At 44.0% G+C, this 24,682-nt stretch overlaps 1 protein-coding gene across 3 annotated transcripts in view; it reads right to left on the bottom strand.

Annotated features, from left to right (window-relative positions):
• TRPM1 (transient receptor potential cation channel subfamily M member 1) overlaps positions 1 to 24,682 on the bottom strand; it is a 151,962-nt gene that overhangs the window by 51,172 nt on the left and 76,108 nt on the right. For 2 of the 3 annotated variants that reach the window (XM_073995380.1, XM_073995378.1), the window contains exons 2-10: positions 21,564 to 21,643; positions 14,650 to 14,845; positions 12,503 to 12,716; positions 11,349 to 11,473; positions 10,355 to 10,526; positions 7,388 to 7,562; positions 6,849 to 6,972; positions 5,736 to 5,808; positions 4,837 to 4,937 (exon numbers count right to left, since the gene is read on the bottom strand). In XM_073995380.1, coding sequence (XP_073851481.1) covers positions 4,837 to 4,937; positions 5,736 to 5,808; positions 6,849 to 6,972; positions 7,388 to 7,562; positions 10,355 to 10,526; positions 11,349 to 11,473; positions 12,503 to 12,716; positions 14,650 to 14,845; positions 21,564 to 21,643 — 1,260 coding nt within the window. Of the gene's footprint in view, positions 1 to 4,836; positions 4,938 to 5,735; positions 5,809 to 6,848; positions 6,973 to 7,387; positions 7,563 to 10,354; positions 10,527 to 11,348; positions 11,474 to 12,502; positions 12,717 to 14,339; positions 14,846 to 17,333; positions 17,400 to 21,563; positions 21,644 to 24,682 lie in introns of those variants that run through there. The other variant, XM_073995379.1, reaches the window with a different exon arrangement.

Here is a 24,682-nt window from a genome sequence, read left to right as displayed (position 1 = left end):
TTTGTGAAAATGTGGACCAAGCAGAACCCTGTGCACTGTGGGTAGAAATGTAAAATGGTGCAACTGCTATGGGAGAAGTTTGGTGATTCCTCAAAAAATTAAAAATAGAATTACTGGGTGACCCAATGATTTCACTTCTTGGCATATACCCAAAAGAACTGAAAGCAAGTCTCGAAGAAGAATTTGTACACCTACATACATAGCAGCATTATTCTAAAACATGGGAGCAACCCAAGTGTCCACTGATGGATGCTTGGATAAGCAAAATGTGGTCTATCCATACAATGGAATATTATTCAGCCTTAAAAGGAGGGAAATTCTGACACATGCTACAACACAGATGAACTTTGAGACATTGTTCTGAGTGAAACGAGCCAGTCACAAAAGGACAAATACTATATGATTCCACTTATAGGAGGTACTGACAGTAGTCATATTCATGACAACAGAAAGTAGAATGGTGGCTGCCAGTAGCCATAGGGGAGGGCAAGATGGGGAATTATTGTTTGATGGGCATAGAGTATCAATTTTGCAAGAAAAAAAAGCTCTTGAGATGAATGTTGCTAAGGATTTTCCTTCAAAAATTGTTAGTCCAAAGTTTTTATGATTCAATGTAAATAAATAAATTGCCTTTTGTTCCTTGTATGTATCAAACATCTCTCCTTTTCTCTCTCTTCATTATGTTTTTTGTTTGTTTATTTATTTGCTTGTTTTTTGAGATGGAGTTTTGCTCTGTCACCCAGGCTGAGGGCAGAGGCACGATCTCAGCTCACTGCAACCTCTGGCTCCCAGGTTCAAGCAATTCTGCTGCCTCAGCCTCCCGAGTAGCTGGGATTACAAGCCTGCAGCATCACATCCTTTTTTGTATTTTTAGTAGAGATAGGGTTTCACCATGTTGGCCAGGCTTGTCTCGAACTCCTGACCTCAGGTGATCCACCCACCTTAGTCTTCCAAAGTGCTGGGATTACTGGAGTGAGCCACTGTGCCTGGCCTCTTTGTTATGTTTAAAAGTATGTTTTAAGAATAAATTTTTTTTTGCAAAGCTTTTATTTTAATTAATTGTTTTAATTAACAAATGACAAATTGTATCTATGGTATACATGATGCGTAAATATATGTATACATTGTGGAACGATGAAATCAAGCTAATTAACATATCCATCACCTCACATACTTATCATTTTTATTATGAGAACATTTAAAATCTACTCTTTTAGCAATTTTCAAGTGCACTATACGTTATCATTAATTTTAGGCACTATGTTGTACAATAGGTCTCCAGAATTTATTCTTCTTAACTGAAACTTTGTACTTTTTAATCAAAATCTCCCAATCACTCACATCCTCGCTTCTGATAACCACCATTATATTCTCATACAGCTTTTACTTTTTGCATGCAATAATAGAAAATATAGATAGAAGAATTTTGACTAGTAATATATAGCAAATCAGACCTAAGATTGATTTACTGTGTTGGAATTTGAGATGGAGTCTCACTCTGTCCCCCAGGCTGGAGTGCAGTGGTGCGATCTCAGCTTACCGCAAGCACCGCCTCCCAGGTTCACACCATTCTCCTGCCTCAGCCTCCCAAGTAGCTGGGACTACAGGTGCCCACCACCACGCCTGGCTCATTTTTTGTATTTTTAGTAGAGATGGGGTTTCACTGTGTTAGCCAGGATGGTCTTGATCTCCTGACCTCGTGATCCGCTGGCCTCGGCCTCCCAAAGTGCTGGGATTACAGGCATGAGCCACCGCACCCGGCCACTGTGTTGGAATTCTTATGTCCTCCCAACACAAGTTTTCTACTATATGAAGAATTCTAGATAGACTATAGATTCACAGGCACATAGTTTCTTGAGTGCTTCAACTATTAAAAGAAGACTTCAGAGACCTTATATCCCACTGTAGGGAGACAGAGAAGGACTTTTGGCTCCAGGTTGCAGCCTGAGCACGTGTTTGCTGTCTTCCCTCCCTCCCCAAAAACTATTTAAATGACAGCAGAGGACTATAAAAAAGAAAAATCTATTTCAGGGAGAAGAGGTGGGCCAGAAAGTTTTTAACAAATTTCTGGAAGCGTTGAAGGACCAGTTAAAACTATGGAGAGGAAGTCAAAGCCCAAAATGTGCAATGTGGAGGTTGCCATTGAGGTGAGATCAGATTTTCCAAGATACAAAGAAGAGGGCAGGTGGTGGGCAGAAGGCATGGTGACTGGAAGATGGCCTACAGAGCAGGAGGCCACTCATCCCCTCCCAGACTCCAGGCTGCCACTGTGGTGGGTACAGAGCAAGCAACTGCATTCCTGGGCTTCACTCCTAGGAAACACTGGGAGGATGTCTGCTAAAGAACAGGGAGGCCCAGAGCCCATCAGCCCCTCCAGTCCGCACTCAGCAAAGCAGGGAGGTTCAGGTGACACTCTCCTTCCTAAGCAGGGAATTCCTGGGCAGTCCTCCCAGGGAGGAGAAAAACCTCTTGGCAAAATGGGTTTCCATACTAATTAAGCAGTTCTATCCCTCGTTCTGTAGTGTGATGAACAGCCAAGGATCTAGAGCATTTGAGAAAATCAACAGCATAACAGAAAAACCCAAAATGAACAAAAAGAACAGCTGACCAGGGAGAAAATAGAGATAATCTAGGGAACAGAAGAGAACTTCGAAAAGTCTCATTCATATCCTTACATGCTGCATCTGTGAGATGAAAATAGGCTAATAAGAAAATAAAATTGTTAAGAAAATAACAGCTACAAGCTTGTTAAGTCGTTGAAGTGAGAAATGATGATGCTTTGAACTAGTATGGTAATGGGAGAGCTAGGGAAAAGTAAACATATATAAGTAATACTGAAAAGATTAAATGGCAGGATTAGGTGACAGATTAGATTTGAGAAGCAAGCCTGGAAGTCAAAATCATTCATAGGTTTCTGGCTTGGGCAATGGGAACTTGTCAAGAGAGGAAGGAGGAGTATACAGTGCATTTCCTCATTTAACAAAATGGGAATCTGAAGTGGACAAAACAAGTAGATGGTTCCACGTACTCTTTACCATCATAAAGGTGACCAATCTAAGAATTAAACAGGACTGGATGCAGTGGCTCACGCCTGTAATCACTTTGGGAGGCCAAGGCGGGTGGATCACTTGAGGTCAGGAGTTTGAGACCAGCCTGGCCAACATGATGAAACCCTGTCTCCACTAAAAATGCAAAAAGGTTTAGCTGGGCATGGTGGGTGCCTGTAGTCCCAGATACTTGGGAGGCTGAGGCAGGAGAATCACTTGAACCCAGGATGTGGAGGCTGTAGTGAACTGAGATCACACCACTGCACTCCATCCTGGGCGACAGAGTGAGACTCCATTTCAAAAAAAAAAATAGAATTAAATAGGCAACTATCAAATCCAGAAGGAACAGGGGCAGTGGAAGCAGAGTGAGCAATCCATTTCCTTCTATTACCAAGTGGAGAACTGATGGATCCACCTACACGTGATCAATCAATAAAGAGTGGTAAAACATGTTATGGCAATGTGTGGAGGCAACTTTCAGGAGACCTAAACACAGAGGCAGTTAAATGCTTTGGGAGGCAATTAAATGCTTTGGGAGACCTAAACACAGAGGCAGTTAAATGCTTTGGGAGACCTAAACACAGAGGCAGTTAAATAAAATGCATTTACGCAGCAATATGCCAGGGATGTTTTGAGAAATGGTTTTGCATTTTTCTTTTTTATGTTTTAGAGATGGGATCTCACTCTCTCACCCAGGCTGCAGTGCAGTTGTGCAGTCATAGATCACTGTAACCTCAAATTCCTAGGCTCAGGCAATCCTCCTGCCTCAGCCTCCAAAGCAGCTGGGAGTACAGGCATGCACTCCCATGCCTGGCTAATTTTTTTTATTTTTTGTAGAGATGGGGTCTCACTATGTTGACCAGGTTGGACTTGAACTCCTGGCCTCGAGCATTCCTCCTGAATTGGCCTCCCAAAGTGCTGGAATTACAGGTGTGAGCCACCGTGCCTGGCCAAGAAATGTGATTTTTAAAACCAACATAAATCCTCTAGATATTCCTACTACCTTTCATAAGCAGCAGAGCCCTTTTTGCAAACACAAATTTATCCTGACTCCTAACCTATAAAATGGATCAAAGAAGCTGCTTTGACTGAAGGAGGAGTAGGCCTGGAGTCCTTTATCATGCAGACTTACGTGTGTTCGCACACACACACACATGCTCATCCCTATGTCATGCACACACATTAGTACTCCTCAACACCTCACACACACTGCTCATCCCATATCACACACACACAATACCCTCCCAATGACACCCACATGCACACATATACACTATACCACGCATGCCCACACACATTACTCACCTACACGTAATCATACCACATACAGGCACACCACATATCACATGCACACAGACACCCTATACACACGCACACACACACACACACACACAGAGTTCTCTAGGCCTCCAGGGTTTCATGGAACATAGTTTGAAAAATCATTGCCCTGGATGGAAGCATTGCGTTTAATTTTAATAAGCTATTTTATTTCTTCTTCTTTTTCTTTAAAAAGGTAAAAACCCACTTTCACCAGCAACGATAAAATATTTGGTGATTAATTTCTTCAGGAGTACTGGTTTGAATGTGGAATTGGTGCCAGTAGCTCTTACTTCTTGTTGGTTCTTTAAAGTTAAACAGTAACATCTTCTAATGATCCTAATAGATTACATATCCTGTCATCAGAAACCCCACATCATTTCCTGAGTTCCATGTCACAAGGGAAAACATACTCATGTGTCACTTGTACAAAGTCATGATCAATGATATGAATGGAAAAAAACAGTTTCACCGGCCAGTGGGGCCCGAAGACAAAGATCTGGCTTCTTGCTATGTCCACGCGATTCCAAGCCAGTGCCAAGCTCAGCTGATCTGGAGCAGATGCATTTGTTCCTGGAAAGGCAAAAAACCGGAATGATTTTTCACTCCTCACCTGGACTGCCAGGGTTTGGCAGGTGCTGGGTGGTGAGCACAGGCTTCCCCTGGGCTGCTGGCCTAGAACTAGGCATTGCTGCCTTTGCTCTCGCCCTGAATAGACCACAAAGGCACCAAGCTGAAAGAGCTTCCCGGGAGGAAGGTGGAGGCAGCCTCTTCCCATGCCAGCTGTGCATGGTCTTCTTGGGAGGGACAGAAGAGGAACCTAATGACTTGGGGCCCCTGGAGATGATCTCCAGGAAGGCTGGAACCCTGGGACTGCCAGGCAGCCAGCCTGACAGTGACCCCTCCTCTCTTTCTGTCCTCCCTGCCCCCTCATGGCACCGGGATAACCGAGAGGCAGGGAGGAAGTGTGCATTGCAGAGCAGACTCCCCCGGCCATGAAAGCCGGCCTGAAGCCTGTCATTAGAGCCGAGACGGGGAAATTGGACAGAACACTGTGGAATGTAGTGATTGCAAAGGAATCCATCTCATGTTTACACTCTAGGAGCTGAAGCCCTCAGTGAACCAGCTACAAATAGAAACGGTTCTGACCTCGGCCCATGATGGGTCCAGGAGCACCCACAGACCTCCGCCCCACAGAAACCTGTAGCCAGCCTCGTCATTCTGCCGTGGCTTCACGCTGAGACCGCTCAAGCAGCCTGGCTGGCTCAGGGTCTAGCACCAGCAGACATAATCCACGGGAGGCCGGGAGGGAAGGATTGCCAGCCAGGCCAACATCAAAGGGACAGGAGTCCCCATTTCCCTAGAGCTCACCTTTCAGCAGGGCAGTTAAAATTGCCATCTCGATGTCCTGCTGGCCCTCAGAACCCATTCTGAACACAGTGACCTGAAAATGTGAAAAGACCGAGTTAAAGCCAAGTTGAAAACAAGAGGGAGACATGGGGTGTTGTTACAAAATGACCACAGAGACTGACGCATAATAAAATGATCCTGACACTAAACAGTTCCAAATCAAGTGCTGTTGATTTCTTTTCTTTTTTTTTTTTTTTTTGAGATGGAGTTTCGCTCTTGTTGCCCAGGCTGGAGTGCAATGGCGCAATCTTGGGTCACTGCAAACTCCACCTCCCGGGTTCAAGCGATTCTCCTACCTCAGCCTCCTGAGTAGCTGGGATTACAGGTGCACGCCACCATGCCTGGCTAATTTTCTTGGTATTTTTAGTAGAGATGGGGTTTCGCCCTGTTGGCCAGGCTGATCTCAAACTCCTGACCTCAGGAGATCTGCCTGCCTCAGCCTCTCAAAGTGCTGGGATTACAGGTGTGAGCCACCGTGCCCGGCTGATTTCCGGAAGTTGCAGCATTGCTCTAGGGTGCCTGCCTGCATACTGATTGTATTATTTTCCCCATCCGTTCTGGCACCCTCGAGAGGAGGGAGCTGCACTCCAAACTCTCAGTCACCATCGGAGATGCACTAATCAGACAGGAGATATTTGTAGGAAATGTGTGGCTTAGAATTTTGGAGTCCCTCTTCTGTGCACGACAAGAGGGCCTATTCTTTGTAAATGCAACGGAAGAGGGAAGGAATGGGAAATAAAATAACACAACTTTGCAAACATGCCTGACAGGGTGGTATGTGGCCCTTTTCCTCAAGACTATGAATCTGAGTAATCTTATGAGCCTCGAAGGATGTTGTGTGATGTCACGCCCCACTTGCTAAGGTTCGAAAGCACTAGGGGCCCTCCCCTGTATGGGCTTTTTTAGCTTCTGTCATGTGGACACAGCCGCCAATTTGGTATGCATTTGTACTGTCTCTCGGAAAAGGCCGGACTAAAATACGAACAAGCCTGTCATGCACACATGGGCAGAATTAGAAAAGGAAACATAATTCTCTCCACAGAGTTTGTTTGGAAATAAATTCAAGACACTTACGAGTTCTTTCTTCTTCATGCACTCCATTATAATTGCCAACAGCTGATGTGATTGTGCCTTATTGTAATTAAATGTTTTCTGAATGGTAACTAGAAGTTGCTCCCTGAGGGACTCATTTATTATTCTGTTCAAAGAAAATGCAAGAGAACAAAACAAGACAAGTTAAATCTCTATATGAATGCGTCAGACATCTCTCTGTCTTTGATTTGAGACTTTGCTGTGGGAGGATATCCTGACACAGGAGACAAAAAGTGACCGTCGTCAAACACCGTATTCTCACTTGTCTTAAATTCCAGCTTTGTTGCAAACTTTCTAAGGGAAAATGAAGTTGGAAATGAGGGAGAGAGAATTCCACCAGGAACACCCTGCCTCTGACGGTTCCCCTGGATGCTGACCTCAGGAAATGGGAGAGGAGATCTAGCAAATCTTCCTGATTTAAACATGTTTGGAATGTCTACGCAGACCACTTTAGATTTGCTCCTTGGCCCAACAAAGAGGCAGTTACGAACCCGCCCTTCCTTGCGCGTCAGAAATCCTACCCGCCTTCTTCACAGTACTTGTGCGCAAAGGACAGGATGTCCGAGGCGCGTCCGCTGCCATCACAAATCACCACGGGGACAGGAGGCTCTTCTCGCAGGTATTCCAAGACGATGGACACCACGTTAGGGCCCCCCTCCACCACGAGGCCCACAAGGGGCACGCCCTGCCCCAGTCCTGCAACACAAACCACATTCACCGGTACCACCTGTGCCCTGCATTGTCTGCACGGTCGTTTTAACTCCTGAAGTATAGGGAAGAGTAAAAACATTACGACTCGGGGGTGCTCCATCTGGCTGGAAGGAACTCAGGGACATGACAGCAATTTTCTTTTTCTTTTCTTTGTTCTTTGTTCTTTTTCTGTTTTTTTGTTTGTTTGTTTGTTTTGAGACAGAATCTCACTCTGTCCTCCAAGCTGGAGTGCAGTGGCATGATCATGGCTCTCTGCAGCCTCAACCTCTCACAGCTCAGTCAATCCTCCCACCTCAGCCTCCTGAGTAACTGGGACTACAGGCACATGCCACCACACCCGGCTAATTTTTGTATTTTTGGTAGAGATGAAGTCTCACCATGTTGCCCAGGCTGGTCTCAAACACCTGAGCTCAAGTGATCCACCTGCCTCAGCCTTCCAAATTGCTAGAATTACAGGTGTGAGCCACTGCGCCCAGCCCGATTTTCATTCTTGCATTCTGTCACATATGATGGCCTCACTGGGAAAACCAGGACCTCAAAATCTGAAACTTTCTGACTCCCATATGGCTAAACTCCTGAATAACCCACTCACCCGATGTTCGGGCTACCTCAAGGTGACCACTGAGAAATATTGGAAGATATTCCTTGCTGGAAAAATACCTCCCTGGCTGTCCTAGCCCATGGTCTGAAATTTCTACCCTGATGGCTGTCCCTGAAGAATGAGATGATGAAAGGGGACCAGCCAGGGAAATTGCAGTTCAATTCCTGGCCTCTCCTTTATGACATCTCACCAAATCACCAAGAGCCTTAGACAGCCATTTGTAAAAGGTGAACAATCACAGCGCCTCCTTTACCTCCTGCAGGTGTAAAAATATCAGTACGTGTGTTTGGCTGCCAAATAATTTTGTAAATGTTATAGCATACAAATGCGGTACACTGTTCTTGTTGACGTTTCCATCTTCAGTGGCTGGAATAAAGCGCTGATCTTGGACGCAGCCACATGGACCACTAGTAGCCCATCAGTTAATGACCTATTCCCAGAGTCCTCCCTCTGTCTCTATCAGTCAACAGGACTCTTCAAGAACACAGTGGGCACCGACTAACTTTTGGTGGCAGAGTCTGCGGGGATGGCTCTGGGAAGCAGGAGGTGGCAGGAAGATTCCAGGAAGCTGGGATTCTGGAATGAGAAGGAAATGGGAGTGGAAGCACACTTGCCTACTTCCCAATTTTACACCACACTAGCCATGACAGACCACACTCTGAGCCTGTTTCACCAGCTGTCCATTAGTTGTGGTGGGAATTAGTTGATCAACATTAACTAAAGGCAAGTGGAAGTGTCGTTGGTCTCAGCTCTGAAGGGCTTCAGATAAAATCTGCCAGCATTTGTTATGAGAAGATTGGAGAATTTCAAATGAGTCATTTCAGAGTCTCTAATTTGCTTCCATGAGGCGTTTCTACAGTCAGAGACTCTTACATATGTTGAATGGCTCTGCTGTGTCCATCAGAGTAATTACGGTTAAGTTCATTTCAGCAGACATGCATTGAGGGTCTGCTTTGTGCCAAGCCCTGACCAGGAGATATTTGGAAAAATGAACTAAGATATCCTAGACTCTGCCTTTGAGATTTCCAACCCAAGCAAGGCTCAGTATTCTCAATCTTTAGGAATATGGTGGCCAAATCACCTTATTTTCGAGCAACAGAGTAGAACAGGTTCTTCTTGGCTTAGGCTGGGGTCCTCGAAGCTCTGTGCTGTGGGAAGTGACAACTGAGCACCCCTTTGCTGTCCCTGCCCTGCTCAGAGCCCTAGGCAAAGGATGACAAAGGGAAGCCCACAAGTCACATGGCCAGTGAAGTGGGGTGTTGTAAAAACTTACAAGTCCAGAAAAATTAGAGATGTGAGAACAAAAAAAATTTAGTCATCAACCAATGTATTCATCAAGATCTGACTCTTGGAAATCTACAACTTTTCCTAGTAGGCCATCCCCGTTCTACCCACTCTGCAGTATCACAGTCCCATACATGATGCTTCCCAATGACCATTCGCCAGGACTAGATGGTCTCCCACAAAAATCTTGCCAGTAATGGGAAAAACAAACTACTCTTTCAGATCGTTTAACAATTGACGTTAAGAATTGCCGGAGTATAAACATGCTCCAAGAGATTATACCAGTTATTGTAATTCTAACCAGTTGTTATCATTATTTCATCTGGTTGAGGTTTGTGTCTTTCTCTCTAGTTCGACCTCAGCTTTCGTCTGACAGTGACAGCTCCCCCTCAGGACCAGCAAGGATGATGCCCCTTCAGGAGCAGACGGCTCCTGCAGCCCTCTCCAGATATGTCCCCACCTAGCCATCTTAGTCTACATGAGAGGCCCAGAGTTACAGAGATATTTAATGATCACATAATACTTATCAGCAAATAGAAGGAATCATACTAAATCTTTGAGAAATTGTTTTCCTGTTCAAACATTTAAAAAATAACAACTAATTACAGGGAACAAGAACCACTGGGCAACAGGGTGGGCAAGGCCATCACCATGGCAAGCACTGAGGGTTGTTTTGTGCTAACTCATGAACCTGGGGCAAAGCATCCCCACGTAGCCCAGTGTATGTGATTTGGTAGGTGGCTAAGGTAAGGCATCTAGGTGAGTCATTTTCTGTTGACCTAACAAGAAGCAAGGTTAATCTTCTAATCCCCTTGGGCAATCTCCTTCTCAGCCTTGTTTCCTCTGTGATGGCATCAGCCCAGGAGGAGTGCATGCCTTTGCCAGCACTTACTTGTGTTGATCTTCTGCAGGGAGATGTGTTTTTCCAGCAGCCTTCGCAGCTTCACCTCGGCGCCATACTTGCCCAGGGTGCCATTGTCAGCCAGGATGAAGTGGGTGTGGGAGTTGTTGAGCACAGAGAGCTTACTTAGAGGGTTGGACATGGTCTGGTACACTCTTGTTACCTGACAAAGGGCACAGCGCAAATCAGACCTGCAGGACTTGGATGTTAAGACAAACAAGGGAAGCAAGCACAATACATATGTGTGGAGTGACTGCACTGAAACCTATTCTTACCTCTCTACCCTGCCTGTTGAAGGTTTTATTTTTGCCAATTGTTACATTAAAATAGAAAGAAAGTTAATTGTTTTAGATAATGACAACCTAGCAATTGCACTCCTGGCATTTATCATAGAGAAATAAAACCTATGTTAACCTCAAATCCTGCACAGAGATGTTTATGGCTATTTCACTTGTAACAGCCAAACTGTTCTTCAACAGACAAATGATTAAAGAAACTGGTGCATCCATACCATGGGATGCCATCCAGCAGCAAAAAGGAATGAAGACCGATACATATGGCAACCTGGACGCATGTTCAGAGAACTGTGTGGAGTGAAAAAAAAAAGCCAGTCCCCAAAGGTTACATTACTGTATGATCCCATTTACTGAACCTTCTTGAAATGGGGGTGGGGGGGTGGGCAGATTAGTGGTTTCCAGGGGTTAAAGAAGAGGTGGGGGTAGGAAGAAATGAGGTATATACATATGAAAGGGCAACAGGAGGGATCCTCGTGTTGATGGAAACATTCTGCACCTTGACCGTGTCAATGACAGTATCTGGGTTGTGATCTTGCATTATGGTTTTGCAAGATGTTACCACTGGAAAAATGGGAAAGGCCGCAAGGGAGCTCTCTTATTATTCTTACAACTGCATCTGAATCTACAGTTACCTCAAAATCAATCATTAATTTTAAACAATTGCCAACATTCGCAGAGAAAACACTTACATCCTTTCCAACCAGGTCTTCCTTATTCTCCACGATGCCCCATGGAGCAATTCCTATAGCACAAACCCGGCCTCTGGACTTGGAGGAGTGGTCTTTCAAGGCATCCCCTACGTGGCTGATGACACCTGTGAGCAGCCATCAGTCATGTTTTAGGCTCTTCAACTTCCCAGCATATTATCATTCATGAAATTTAGGAACACTTGCCCTCAGTCCCTACATTCCCTAGAGATCAGGGGTGAGACACACTCATCTTTATCATTAAAACAAAGTACACTGAAAGTCTGAGCTCATGATAACTAGCAGTCTTGCATTAGCTCTAGAAATGGGAAAACAAAAACAGAAACCAAAGCAACTGTGCAGGGATTTCCTTTACAGATGTCTAAGGCCTGAAGTTGGAAATAACCGGAGTCTTTTTGGCATTCCTTGGCTCCCTTCCATGAAAATTGAGAGCCAGACTCCCTGGTATATTCCTTAATGTCTTGGTGCCTCAGTTTCCTTTCCTGTAACAGGAAACGGATTGTCAAGAGGTCTAATGAAGATGATGCTTGTATAGGGCTCAGTTCAAGGAACATTGCATGTCATGGGTGACCCAGAGATGTTCACCATTATGACAATCATTATTAGGCCGGGCGCGGTGGCTCAAGCCTGTAATCCCAGCACTTTGGGAGGCCGAGACGGGCGGATCACGAGGTCAGGAGATCGAGACCATCCTGGCTAACACGGTGAAACCCCGTCTCTACTAAAAATACAAAAAAATAAGCCGGGCGAGGTGGTGGGCGCCTGTAATCCCAGCTGCTCGGGAGGCTGAGGCAGGAGAATTGCGCGAACCCGGGAGGCGGAGCTTGCAGTGAGCGGAGATCTGGCCACTGCACTCCAGCATGGGCGACAGAGTGAGACTCCGTCTCAAAAAAACAAACAAACAAACAAACAAACAAAAAAAGACAATCATTATTGTACTTGCTCTTTTTTTTTTTGTTTTAAAGAGTCATACCAAAGTAAAAACCACAAGCTACGGAATAAAGACTTCACTTTTCTCATAAATATGATCAGGATGCAATATGTTTTGTTGTCCTTAGTTATTAAGAAGCTCTTTGGGGACCCAATGAGTTCTGGGTGGTACATTGACTATCGGGAGGGAAAGGGCCTGCTCTTACCTGTGCTGACTCCCCCGGTGAAGATCCAGGCCCCGGTGGTCATGGCAGCCTTGATCAGACCTTTCCCAAAGACTTGTTTCAGCTTGGGCTGCATCTCAAAGTTCTGGAGGCCTCCATGCACAGATATTAAGAGCTTGGGGAGTTCCAGCTGCCAATCTTTCACCATGAGGTGGAGTAGTGAGTCTGGCTTGGTGTCATAGGATACACGGATATACTGTGAAAGAGTGTGTGGCACTCAGCCTCTGTTCTTGGTTTTGCTTCTCGTGTCAAAGGGGAGTGAGGCTATTGCTCTTGTCCAAGCAAGATCTGCCTGGCTTGTCTCTCCCTCAGGGCCCTGGAGCCCTCTGTGTGAGTCTGTGGCCAAGTGACTGAAGGGAACTTTGGAGAGGATTGTCAGGTTTAGCAAATGCAAATAAAAGATGCCTGGTGCTATGGTCTGAATGTTTGTATTCCCCTAAAATTCACGTGGAAACCTAATTTCCAATGCAATAGTGTTAAGAGGTGGGATGTTAGAAGGTGATTAGGTCACGAGCATAGATCCCTCATGAGTGGGACCAGTGTCCTTATAAAAGAGGACTCAGGGCCGGGCATGGTGGCTTACGTCTGTAATCCCAGCACTCTGGGAAGCCGAGGCAGGTGGATCACTTGAGGTCAGGGGTTCAAGACCAGCCTGACCAACATGTTGAAACCCCATCTTTACTAAAAAAATACAAAATTAGCCAGGTGTGGTGGTGCACACCTGTAATCCTAGCTACTTCGGAAGCTGAGGCAGGAGAATCACTTGAACCCGGGAGGCAGATGTTGCGGTGAGCCAAGATTGCACATTGCACTCCAGCCTGGGCAACAAGATTGAAACTCCATCTCAAAAAAAAAAAAAAAAAAAGAGGACTCAGAGAACTTATTCTCTGCTTCTGCCATGTGAGGACACAGCAAGAAGGTGCCAGCTATGAAGCAGAGGATGGACCCTCACCAGACACCAAATCTGCTGGCACCTTGATCTTGGGCCTCCCAGACTCTAGAAATGTGAGCAATAAATTTCTGCTGTTTATAAATTACCCAGCCTAAGGCAATTTGTTATAGCAGCCAAACAGACCCAGACACCCAGTTAAATTTGAATTTTAGAGGAACAATGAAAAATGTTTCAGTACAACATTTTTATTAAATGCAATAAATCATGCAATATTTGGGACATACTTGTACTGAAAATTTATCCATGATATGTCTGAAATTCAAATATAGCTGGGTGTCCTGTATTTTATCTGGCAATCCTAACCTTGGAGGAATAGGTTCCAAAGCTGGCTTAGCTAGAACAGTGGCCCAAGAAGTTGGATGAGGATGTTGTTGAGTAAATGGGACAGGCGATCATGGGCCCACGTGTGAACCTGACCTTCTGTTCGAAGTGAGGAGGAGGTTAATAATGCTCAGATGCCTTGTCTTCTATGAACTGCTTCTTTGTGTCTGGGCTAATATGTAGGGAGCCAGTTCAGAAGACTGTATATTGCAGCATTTGGAACGCAACTAAATTTTATTTTAACGATGATGTTGGGCCAGTGAAATAAAATGAAATTGCAAAAAGGTTGTGACTGGGCATGTAGGAGTGTAATTCAGAGTGAGCTAGAATGGATCACAGAGCTGAAGCCTCCCCCACTCTGGCAGGGCTCACTGGAAGGGCAGAGGGCACTCCCTGTTTACATGCAAATGTGAGGGACCTTGATCCTTCTCGGGCCAGCTGAGTGCAGGCCCAGGGAAGCTGTGGACAGACCTCAGAGGAAAATATTTCCAAAGACTCTCAACACATCTAAGGGGGCTGCAGGTCCACAGTTATTAGAAAAAGGAATTTGTCTTTCATTACTGAAGATGGAGCAATGGAGTGTGTTTGCAGGGTTGGGCCAGAGCCTGGTTTGTGGATTCAGAGGTTCGGTATGGATTTACGGGACACTAGATGTTCTTTACAATGGTGTCCAGTTTCCAAGCCTCATGGCTAAAAGCCATATGCACAGATAAATCTCTTGGTTTTTCAACGAAATATCTAGGAAGATTGAGCCACAGCTATGAAGGAAACCAGGTATCTGCAGTTTGGGACTGGGAGACTGGCCGCCAATGAAAGCTGTGATCCTAGTGGCACCATGTCTGAATGCCTTTCTCACCATGGCTTTATTGGAGTATCCGCCACCCTGGAATTCAAGAACTCCATAGGAATCTGTTGGGTAGCTCTGGGTGTGCTTGGCAACAGACCATTTCTCAGGCTGAGTCTCCACCTGTTTGTTTTCCTCTTCATTTTTGCTGGGTGTTGCACTTGGCAGAGGGGGGATATGCTGGTTGGTGAACTGGCCACAGCAACACCTGAAAACAAAGGCAAAGCAGGGTCTTTCTACAACAATCTCCCCCTTTCCCCTTCATTAGCAAAGATGAATTAACCTCAACAGGTGAGTTGGGCCCAAACAGGAGCCTACTAACACTTCAGTAAGTCAGCTTTATTAGGGACAGAAATGCCCCATCTGATGGCCTTTTCCAGATAATCAGTGCACATCTCTTTATATGCCAGTTGATTTTAGACACATTGGATAGTTGCTCTTTCTTTCTGAAAATATTTTAACTTTTTGATGTCTTGATAACATCAGTATAAACATCAAGTACTGAACATTCTGTGACAAAGTATAGACATGCCCTCTGAACACAGAGTTGATCTTCCAGATTTTTCTTTCTCTTGTCGTTCAGGTTGGAGTGTAGTGGCGCTATCATCGCGCACTGCAGCCTGGACCTCCCCAAGCTCAGGTGATCCTCTCACCTCAGCCTCCCAAGTAGCTGGGACCACAGGCATGCACCACCATGCTCAGCTAGTTTTTGTATTTTTAGTAGAGACAGATTTTGCCATGTTGCCCAGGCTGGTCTCAAACTCAAGCAATCCGCCTGCTTTGGCCTCCTAAAGTTCTAAAATTACTTACTTAGGTGTCAGCCAAATTTTTCCATATTGTTGAATTGTTCTGTTCCTTAGTAAAACATTTCTCTACCCAAGTAATGCTAAAAGGCTATTTCAAAACTGACCAATATGTCTTTTTCTGCCCTGGACAGATGGCCCATTGGGCCATAACCTGCCCCAACATCAGGGATCTTCTAGTTCTACAGCATCTCTCCCAAAACCCAGCCAACCTCTCACGGCCTCCCTGAACTCTGGCTTTCTAGTCTTCTCTGAACATGTTCCCTGGCTTTGTGCCAGCTTCTTTTCCTAGTGTGCCTAGGATTTCATCTGTTACTCTATCAATTTTGGCTGCCACTGTTTTGAGTGGACTGGACCCACCAAAAACTTGAAAACATTAGAAAGAACTGCAGTAGCCTGGAGTGATGTCTTGGGGGAGATGGAATCCAGGAAAGGCATGGAGGACAGGTCTGTTCCTGGACCCACCAGGAGCCTGCGTGGGCAGCCGTGCACCCTAGCAAATGGGGTGGGAGAGCTGGGGGTGGAAGAACTGAGAATGGAGTCGGCTTGGGGACTAGAGAGGATATCTTTACTAGGCTAGATGTGTGAGTGTGTGCACGTGTGTAACACACATGTGCAGGGCCCTTGCCAGGAGGCCTTCTGTGCTCCCATGGGGCCAGCCTTGGGGCTTCCTCCCTGCCTTGTCTTTCCTTTTTGTTTTCCTTTTTCTTTTCCCTCACCATTTCCCTCATTCTCTCCCTCCCACCCTCCTTCATCTTCCCTCCCTCCCTCCCTCTTTTTCTTTCTCTTTCTCTTTTTTCCTTTTACTGAGATATAATTCATATAATCCATAATCAACACATTTCAAGTATATGATTCAGGACGGGCGTAGTGGCTCACACCTGTAATCCCAACACTTTCAGAGGCCGTGGCACATGGATCACTTGAGATGAGGAGTTCGAGACTAGCCTGGTCAACATTGTGAAACCCAGTCTCAACCATAAACACAAAAATTAGCTGGGTGTGGTGGTGCACGTCTGTAATTCCAGCTACTTGGGAGGCTGAGGCAGAAGAATTGTTTGAATCCCGGAGGCGGATCTTGCAATGAGCTGGGATTGTGGCACTGCACTCCAGCCTGGGTGACAGAGTGAGACTCCATCTCAAAAAAAAAAAAAAGCATATATATATATATGTGTGTGTGTGTGTGTGTGTGTGTATATATGTGTGTGTGTGTATATATATGTGTGTGTATATATATAGAGAGAGAGATTAAATGGTTTTTAGTATTGACAGATATGTGTAATCATCATCACAGTTAATTTTTGAACATTTTCATCACCTCAAAAAGAAACTTGGCATGGCATACTTTAAGTTATCTTCCTTCTCACCACCATCTATCTACCTGTGCACCCCTCCCCAAGCCATAAGCAACCACAAGTCTACTTTTTATCTCTGTGAACTTCCATGTTCTAGACACTTCATATGAAGGCAGTCCTCTAATATGTGGTCTTTGGAGACCAGCTTCTTAGCATGTTTTCAAGGTTCATCCATATTGTATCATGTGTCGGTACTTCACTCCCTTTTATAGCTGAATAATATTCTCATGTATAAACAGATGAACATTTTGTTCATCTATTTATCATTTAATGGACATTTGGGCTATTTGCACTCTTCGGCTGTTATGAATAATGCTGCTATGAATATTTACGTTAACAAGTTTTTGAGTGGATAAATGTTTTCATTTTTCTTGGGTATACACTAGGAATGGGATTGCTGGGTCATATGGTTACTCTATGTTTAGTCTTCTGAAGAACCACCAAACTATTCTCCAAGGTGGCCGTATCATTGTACATTTCCACCAGCAGTGTCTGAGGGTTCTGATTTCTCCATATCCTCTCCCACACACTCTCTTACCTTTTCATCCTAGTCTTCTGACTGATTGTGAAGCAGTATATCATCGTGGTTTTGATTTGCATTTCCCTGAAGAATAAGGACATCGAGTATCTTTTCATGTGCTTGTTGACTATTTGTATATCTTCTTTGGAGAGATGTCTATCCATTTCCTTTGCCCATTTGAAAAACTTGGGTTATTTATCTTTTTTTAATTATTGAATTGTAGGATCTCTTTCTGTATTCTGGATACAAGTCCCTTATCAGATACATAATTTGCAAATATTTTCTCCCATTCTGTGGGTTGTCTTTCCACTTTCTTGATAGCATCCCTTGAAGCACAAAGTGTTGAATTTTGGTAAAGCCAATTTTTTGTTTTTGTTTTTGTTGTCCATGTTTTTGGTGTCATACCTCAGAATCATTTGCCAAATCCCAGGTCATGATTTACCCTTACATTTTCTTCTAAGAGTTTTATAGTTTTAGCTCTGACATTTAGGTGTTTGGTCCATTTTGAGTTAACTTTTATAGAGAGCATGAGGTAAGGGTCCAAGTCTATTCTTTTGCATGTGGCTGTCCAGTTATTCCAGCACCATTTGCTGAAGAGACAACTACTATTTCCCCTTTGAAAGTACTTTTCACCCTTGCCAAAAATCAATTTGCCATAGGTGTATGGGTTTATTTCTGGACTGTCAATTCTGTTCCATTTGTCTATCTGTCTGTCCTATGCCAGTATTATTGTCCTTTTATTACTGTAGCTTTGTACTAAGTTTTCAAATCAGAAAATGTGAGTCCTCCTATTATTCTTTTTGATGCAGTTATATATAAATTATGTTGTCAGTTTCATTTCCATATAGTTCATTGCAAGTGTATAGAAATACACTTGATTTTTGTGTATTGATCTTATATGCCACAACCTTGCTGAATTCATTTATTAGTTCTAATATTTTTTGGTGGATTCCTTACGATTTTTCTATGTGTAAGATTATGTCATCTGCAAACAGAGAGTTTTACTTCTCTCTTTCCAATCTCGATACTTTTTCTTCCTTTCTTTATCTTACTTAATTGCTTTGGCTTGTACTTCCATTAAAATGTTGAGTAGAAGTAGTGAGAGAGGACATCCTTACCTTGTTCCTAATCTTAGGAGGAAAGCATTCAATCTTTCACCATTAAGCCTGATGTTAACTGTGGATTCTTCATAGCTGTTCTTTATCGGGTTGAGGAAGTTCCCTTCTATTCCTGGTTTTCTGAGTGATTTTTTATAAAGAGTGTTGAGTTTTATCCAAGTCTTTTGCTGTGCCTATTGAGAAGATCATGTGATTTTTGTTTCTACCATATTGATATGCTATATTACATTAATTATTTTTCTAATGCAAACCAACTTCACATTCCTGGGATAAATCCTGCTTGGTCATGGTGTATCATTATTTTTATATGTTGCTGGATTTGGTTTGATAGTTATTTTGTTCAGAATTTCTGCATCTATATTCATAAGATATATTGATCTATAGTTTTCTATCTTGTAATGTCTTTGTCTAGTTTGGTTTCTGGGTAGTACTGGCCTCATTAAATGAGTTGGGGAATGTTGCCTTCTCCGCTATTTTCTTGAAGAGTTTGTGAAGAACTGGTGTTAACTCTTCCTTAAATGTTTTTTAGAATTTACCAAAGAAGCCATGTGGGCCTGGGCTTTTCTTTGGGCAGTTTTTTAAATTACTAATCCTATCTCTTTACTCCTTATAGCTCTGTTCAGATTGTACACTTTTCCTTGAGTCAGTTTTGGCAGTTTGTGTATTTCTCGGAATTTTCCCATTTCATCTAAGTTATCTAATTCGTTTGCATGTAAGTCATAGTATTCTTTTATACTCATTTCTATAAAGTTGGTGGTAATGTCCCCTCTTTCATTTCTGATTCTAGTCATTTGAGTCTTATCTTTCTCTTCTTTTATGACTCTAGCTAAAGATACGTTAGTTTTGTTGAGCTTTTTAAAGAAGAGCTTTTAATTTCATTGAACTGCTCTACTTTTCTATTCTCTTTTCCATTAATTTCCACTTTAATCATTATTCCCTTCCCTCTACTTGTTTTAAGTTTAGTTTATTCTTCTTTTTCCAGTGTCTTATAGTAGAAAGTTATGTTATTTATTAAAGATCTTTCTTAATATAGGTATTTACAGGTATAAATTTCCCTGTCCGCACTACTTTACCTGCATTCCCACGTTTTGGTTTGTTATGTCTTCATTTTCATTTATCTAAAAGTATTTTCTAATCTACCTTTTGACATTTTCTTTAACCCAGTGGTGATTTGGTAGTGTGCTAATTTTCACATATTTATGAGTTTCCAATTTTTTTCCTCCTATTGATTTCTTATTTCTAAATTTATTTCATTGTGGTTGGAGGACATATTTTGTATTATTTTTATCCTTTTAGGTATATTGAGGCTTTTTAATGGACTAACACATGGTCTATTCTGGAGAATGTTCCCTATGCACTTGAGAAGAATGTGTTTTCTATTGTTATTGGGTGGCGTGCTCTATAGATATCTGTTAAGCCTAATTGGTTTATGATGTTGTTCAAGCTTTCTATTCCCTTGTTGGTCTTCTGTTTAGGTGATCTATCCATTATTGAAAGTGGGGTATTGAAGTCTCCAACTGTCATCTTGAATTGTCTCCTTCTTCCTTTCTTTATGTCAGTTTTGCTTGCTGCATTTTGGTGCTGTTTTAGGTACCTATATGTTTATATTTGTTATAATTTCCTGATGGATTGTCCCATTTATCATTATAAAATGTCCTTAATATCTCTAGTTACCTTTTCTTGCTTTAAAGTATGTTTTGTCTGAAGCCAGTATGGCCACTCTCACTTCCTATGGTTGCTGCTTACATGAGTGGGGCGCGGGTGGAAGAAGGGAGCCTCTGTCTCTCAACTGCATTCATCCAGGACTCAGCCTCAGCAACAGGTGGGAGGGGACAGGATGAGAAATGCTGAAATCCTGCTCCTCCCTGGAAGAAAGCCCCCTGACTGGGAGCTGGTGCGGAGGGAGCTCTGTGTTCTTGGCTGCAGCAGTCTGGAGCAGAGTCTCCATCTTGCTGAGCTGGGCAGGGGGAGGGAGGAAACTCTCCGTTCAGATCCCACAGACTCTAGCCTTTCTTACTGAATTTTTGCTGGCTTTCTCTAAAGATATTTATTTACTTGCCGTTTGTCTTTGGGATCATTTCCAAGGGTTTAAATGGTTGGTTTTTTCATCCTTTTTTTTTAAATCCATGCTGGGGACTGCATGGAGTGCATCAAGAAGGCTTGTATATGAGCCCAGAAGCACCTTTTGCCCTCTATTGCCTGGATATCTGGCTTCATGGAGGAGTGCAGTGCTGGCACGGAGAGTTCCCGGGATGGCCTATGTGCCATTGAAATAAGAAAGGACATGTGGATGCAATGAAGGGGAGATTTTTGTGACCGTTGGCATTGTTTCATAATGGCATTTTTTACCTCGGGGGGCAATCACTGGGGTTTAAACCGGGAGGAGAATCTGCAGGGTGGTGTGGGTCAAGGGGCAGCTTGGGGATGTGGAGGGACTGTGACTGCCTGTGTGAAACAAATTTGAACCAGGTGATCTCGAAGAGTGTGTACTTCTGTGTCATGATTCTCTCTGCATGCATTTCATATTGGATGAATATATGGATAAATTGTTCTTCTTCCCCCAGACTCAGTCTCACAGCTTTTGCCCTTAGAGATGAGACATTTTAGCTAAATTAATCTCTGCTTGCATGACTTTACAAGGCCTCTGTTCAGCTTATAACAGATGCATTTTCATGTCAGTGAATAAAATTGTTTGGGGTTTTGTGCACAAGCCAAATGCTTTAATAAAGTTATGGCTAGTTCATTCAATCGCTCAGATCTTTCCTGTGATGAAAATTTCTTTTTATCTAAATACATTATGAAACTCTATTGAAGAGGCCTGGAAAATATCCTGGAACCCTGTTGAAAGCCCTCAACTCCTTGATCTTGCTGAGACTAAGAGGAATGATGTAGGCCCATTTGGCTATGAGAGTTTTGCATTAGGGTGAGTGGCGGAAGGAAACTCTTTTCTGAAGCTATTTGCATGTTAATGGAGTAACAAGGAGCCCGAGTGACTCCCTAGTTAGTGACTCCCATGGGGAATGGATTCTGGCCACACCTTTGGACTCCTCTTTCTGCCTCCTACAAACACGAAAACAGTGGTAGACAAGCACTGGTTTGGATAATGTCTTAATCGTGGCTTCCAATTTACCTGTTAGGGTCTTTTGTGCTAGGAATTACAAGGATACATTCCCGTTTGCAAAAGGTTTTCTCTATCCAAGATTTCTGACCCTGGAAGAGAGAGGGAAGTGGATATTAGACCAATATATTCCCAAGCCATCGTCAGAGTTCATTCTTATACTTTTATAAAACAATATGTCTGCCCACAACATCTGAATAGTCATCTGCAATAATGGTGGATGCAAATCTTTAAGGATCTTAGCACTAGTACCTTTTAAGAGAAATGGCTTGCAAGTAGTATTTAATGGTTCTCATTTTGCACCTTAATTCATCCCTATCCACCTATTGAAGATATTTTTTGTGCACGGCTCTGTGGTGGGAGCTGTGGGGATTTCCGAGGAGAAAAACTGCAGTGCAAGTGTTGTTCACCGTCTGGAAATGGCACGATAGGGGTGCAGCTCAGGGAGGCCACCTGTAGCAGAGGGAGGTGGGAGGGAAATCCCCTGTGGAGGCCCTGCTGGTGCTGGATGCTCAGCAGTTCCTGCTGGCTTTATCCCACATGGCCTCTTGTTCTCAGTCACCAGGGACATCTCACACAGAGGCTGGGCACTGGGAAGTGAACTGGCCTGCATCTGAAGGGCCCCACTGGGTCTGCCTCCCAGGGTTTGTGGAGTCAGTTGGCGGACAGAGCTGGGGAGAGCCGTTCCTGCAGGCGGGAGGTAGGTGCAGGCAGGCTGTGGGGCAAGGATGGGTTCATGGGAGGTAGGGAGAGAGCCAGCACCCTTTGCTGGATCTCCATGAGGCCCGGCTCAGTGCATATTTGTGCTATTTGTGAATGTATGATGTGTGTGTGTGTGCTATGTTTGTGTATGTGTCTGATGGATGTGTGTTGTACGAGTGCAGAGTGTATCGTGATGCATGTGTGTATGTGTGATGAGTCTGAGTGGGTGTGTGTGCATGCGTGGTGTGTGTGTTTGTGATGTGTGTGTGGTGTTATGTGTGTGGTATGTGTGCACTGTAGTGTGTTGTGTGCATGACTATGACCTGTGTAGTGTGGCATGTGCATGACTATGTATGACCTGTGTAGTGTGTGTGTGTCTGGGAACTTGTGGGGTGCTTGCAGGCATGGGGAAGTGGAGTGCTTAGCATGTGACAATCCTGAGGCAGATCTTAGAGAAACCATGGCTGGTTGAACCTCGTGTTCTTGGCCACTTTCCCACAACCGCCATGCGGAGTGCCCCATGTGCCTGTGACCAGGGTGGGACTGAGTTATCTGTGGGGTGAGGCTAGGAGCTGGCCTCCTGGATGTCCGCATTTACCCAGGCAGCAGTGCTGCTCTGGGAGGTCTCTTGTCTCTGGGGAGGTCACCTCTGCAGAGGTCTGCAGTGACAACCGCATGTCACAGAGGCCCTCTGCAGAGGGGTCATGCCGATGTCCCATTTGTTACTCTAGGAGAGCCCCTGTGTGGATTAGGGCCTGCAAGTACCCCCAAACTGAGCCTTTCTGGGGAGATCCAAGTCGGCTTGTTACTTGGCTTTTTGAATAATAGAAATGATGATAATTCAAACCTTCTTCAGAAGCCTTCAAAAAGCAACACACTTTTCTCTGTAAATAATTTAATGACTGTTTAAAAACAACATCGCTGGCCTCAGATGTTGGTGCTTTTGTGCTAATGCAAGGGAGGCAGGCAGTGTGGGCTCAGGGGAGAAAGAAAGCACAGAGCGGGGACCTCTGAAGCCCTGCCCTGCCCTTCTGTTTTGCATTTTTCCCTTCTGTTTCACACTTCTCCAGTGCAAGACAGCGAAGCCCAGCACGTGCTGCCTGGAAAGAAACCGTCTTCCCCTTTGCATCTCATGCCTTACTTCCCAGAGAAGCTGGAAAGTCCTTGTTTTTCATAACATAGTGGTTGCAGTATTTGGACTATATGACAACTAAAGACAAGAACTCTAAACAAAGATTGAACTCCCATGAGTAGGTTATTTTTTCTGGAACATAAGATAGCAATTCTGAAGCTGTTTTTTGTGTCCTCTAGGACTGAACAAATAAATTAATATATTGCAGATGATCAGAGCTGGGTTTCTCACTGCTGGAGAAAGGAGTTACAAATATGGAAAGTGGGGAAGATCACAATGAACCCTATAGCACTGAGGTAAAATTAAAGTTATCAGTGTGAACTCATGATTTATAATATATAGAGACAGGTATAAAAACAGATATAAATGTATGTGTGGTCACTCTCTATGCATACACACATATGTGTAGATATAACATATTGTATTAATTAACTATGGATTAACAAAACAGATTGCCCCAAATCTTAGTGGCTTAGAACAACAAACATGTATTATCTCCCAGCTTCTATGGACCAGGACTTGAATGTGGCTTAGCTGGGTGCTTCTGACTCTGGTCTCTCACAAGGATTTGACTGAGCTGTGGGTGGGGCTGTGATCTTAAAAGAAGAAATGAAACCCAGAAGGATCCATTTCCAGGCTCACACTCATGTGGTTGTTGGCCCCAGGCCTCCCTTAACTCCTTGCCAGGGGAAACTCTCTCCAGGGCAGCTCACGAAGGGGCAGCTGAGCACCCTCTGAGTGCGCAAGTGAAAGAGGGTGTGCAAAACAGAAGCCGGGTCTCTTTATAACCTGGTGTCCAAAGTGACAGCCCATGGCTTTTGCCATAGCCCATTCATTAGCATTGAGTCACTCAGTCCATCCCACACTCAAGGGACAGGGTTACACAAAGCATGCATATCAGCAGTCAGGGACCTTGGGGCCATATGTCTACACACATATGCACATACGCATGCATGTCTGTGTGTTTACACACTCATACATTCCCCGGCTCCCTGAATGGGCTTCACAATAACACCTCAATAGCAATGAGCACACCTGTGCTCCAATACTGGTTTCTAAATACCATTCTCCACTAAAAGGAATCCAGGGCTGGGACGGGGAAGTATAAGAAGAGCCTGGAACATCTTACTGTACCAGCAAGTGGGAAACTTTACTTTAGACATGGGAACATGCCAAAAGAACACAGTAGCTGCTTGAAGGGGCTCCCAGTAGCTTTCTCTGGGATTCCTTGAGCATGAAAATAAACGACTACAATGAAGAATTATAACCTTTAGACTTAAATAAAGACCCATGAGTC

Source organism: Macaca fascicularis, chromosome 7 (genome assembly GCF_037993035.2).
Source record: "Macaca fascicularis isolate 582-1 chromosome 7, T2T-MFA8v1.1".
Classification (NCBI taxonomy): Eukaryota; Metazoa; Chordata; class Mammalia; order Primates; family Cercopithecidae; genus Macaca; species Macaca fascicularis.
Note: the sequence above shows the minus strand (reverse complement) of the source record. Positions and strands in the feature narration are given on the sequence as shown.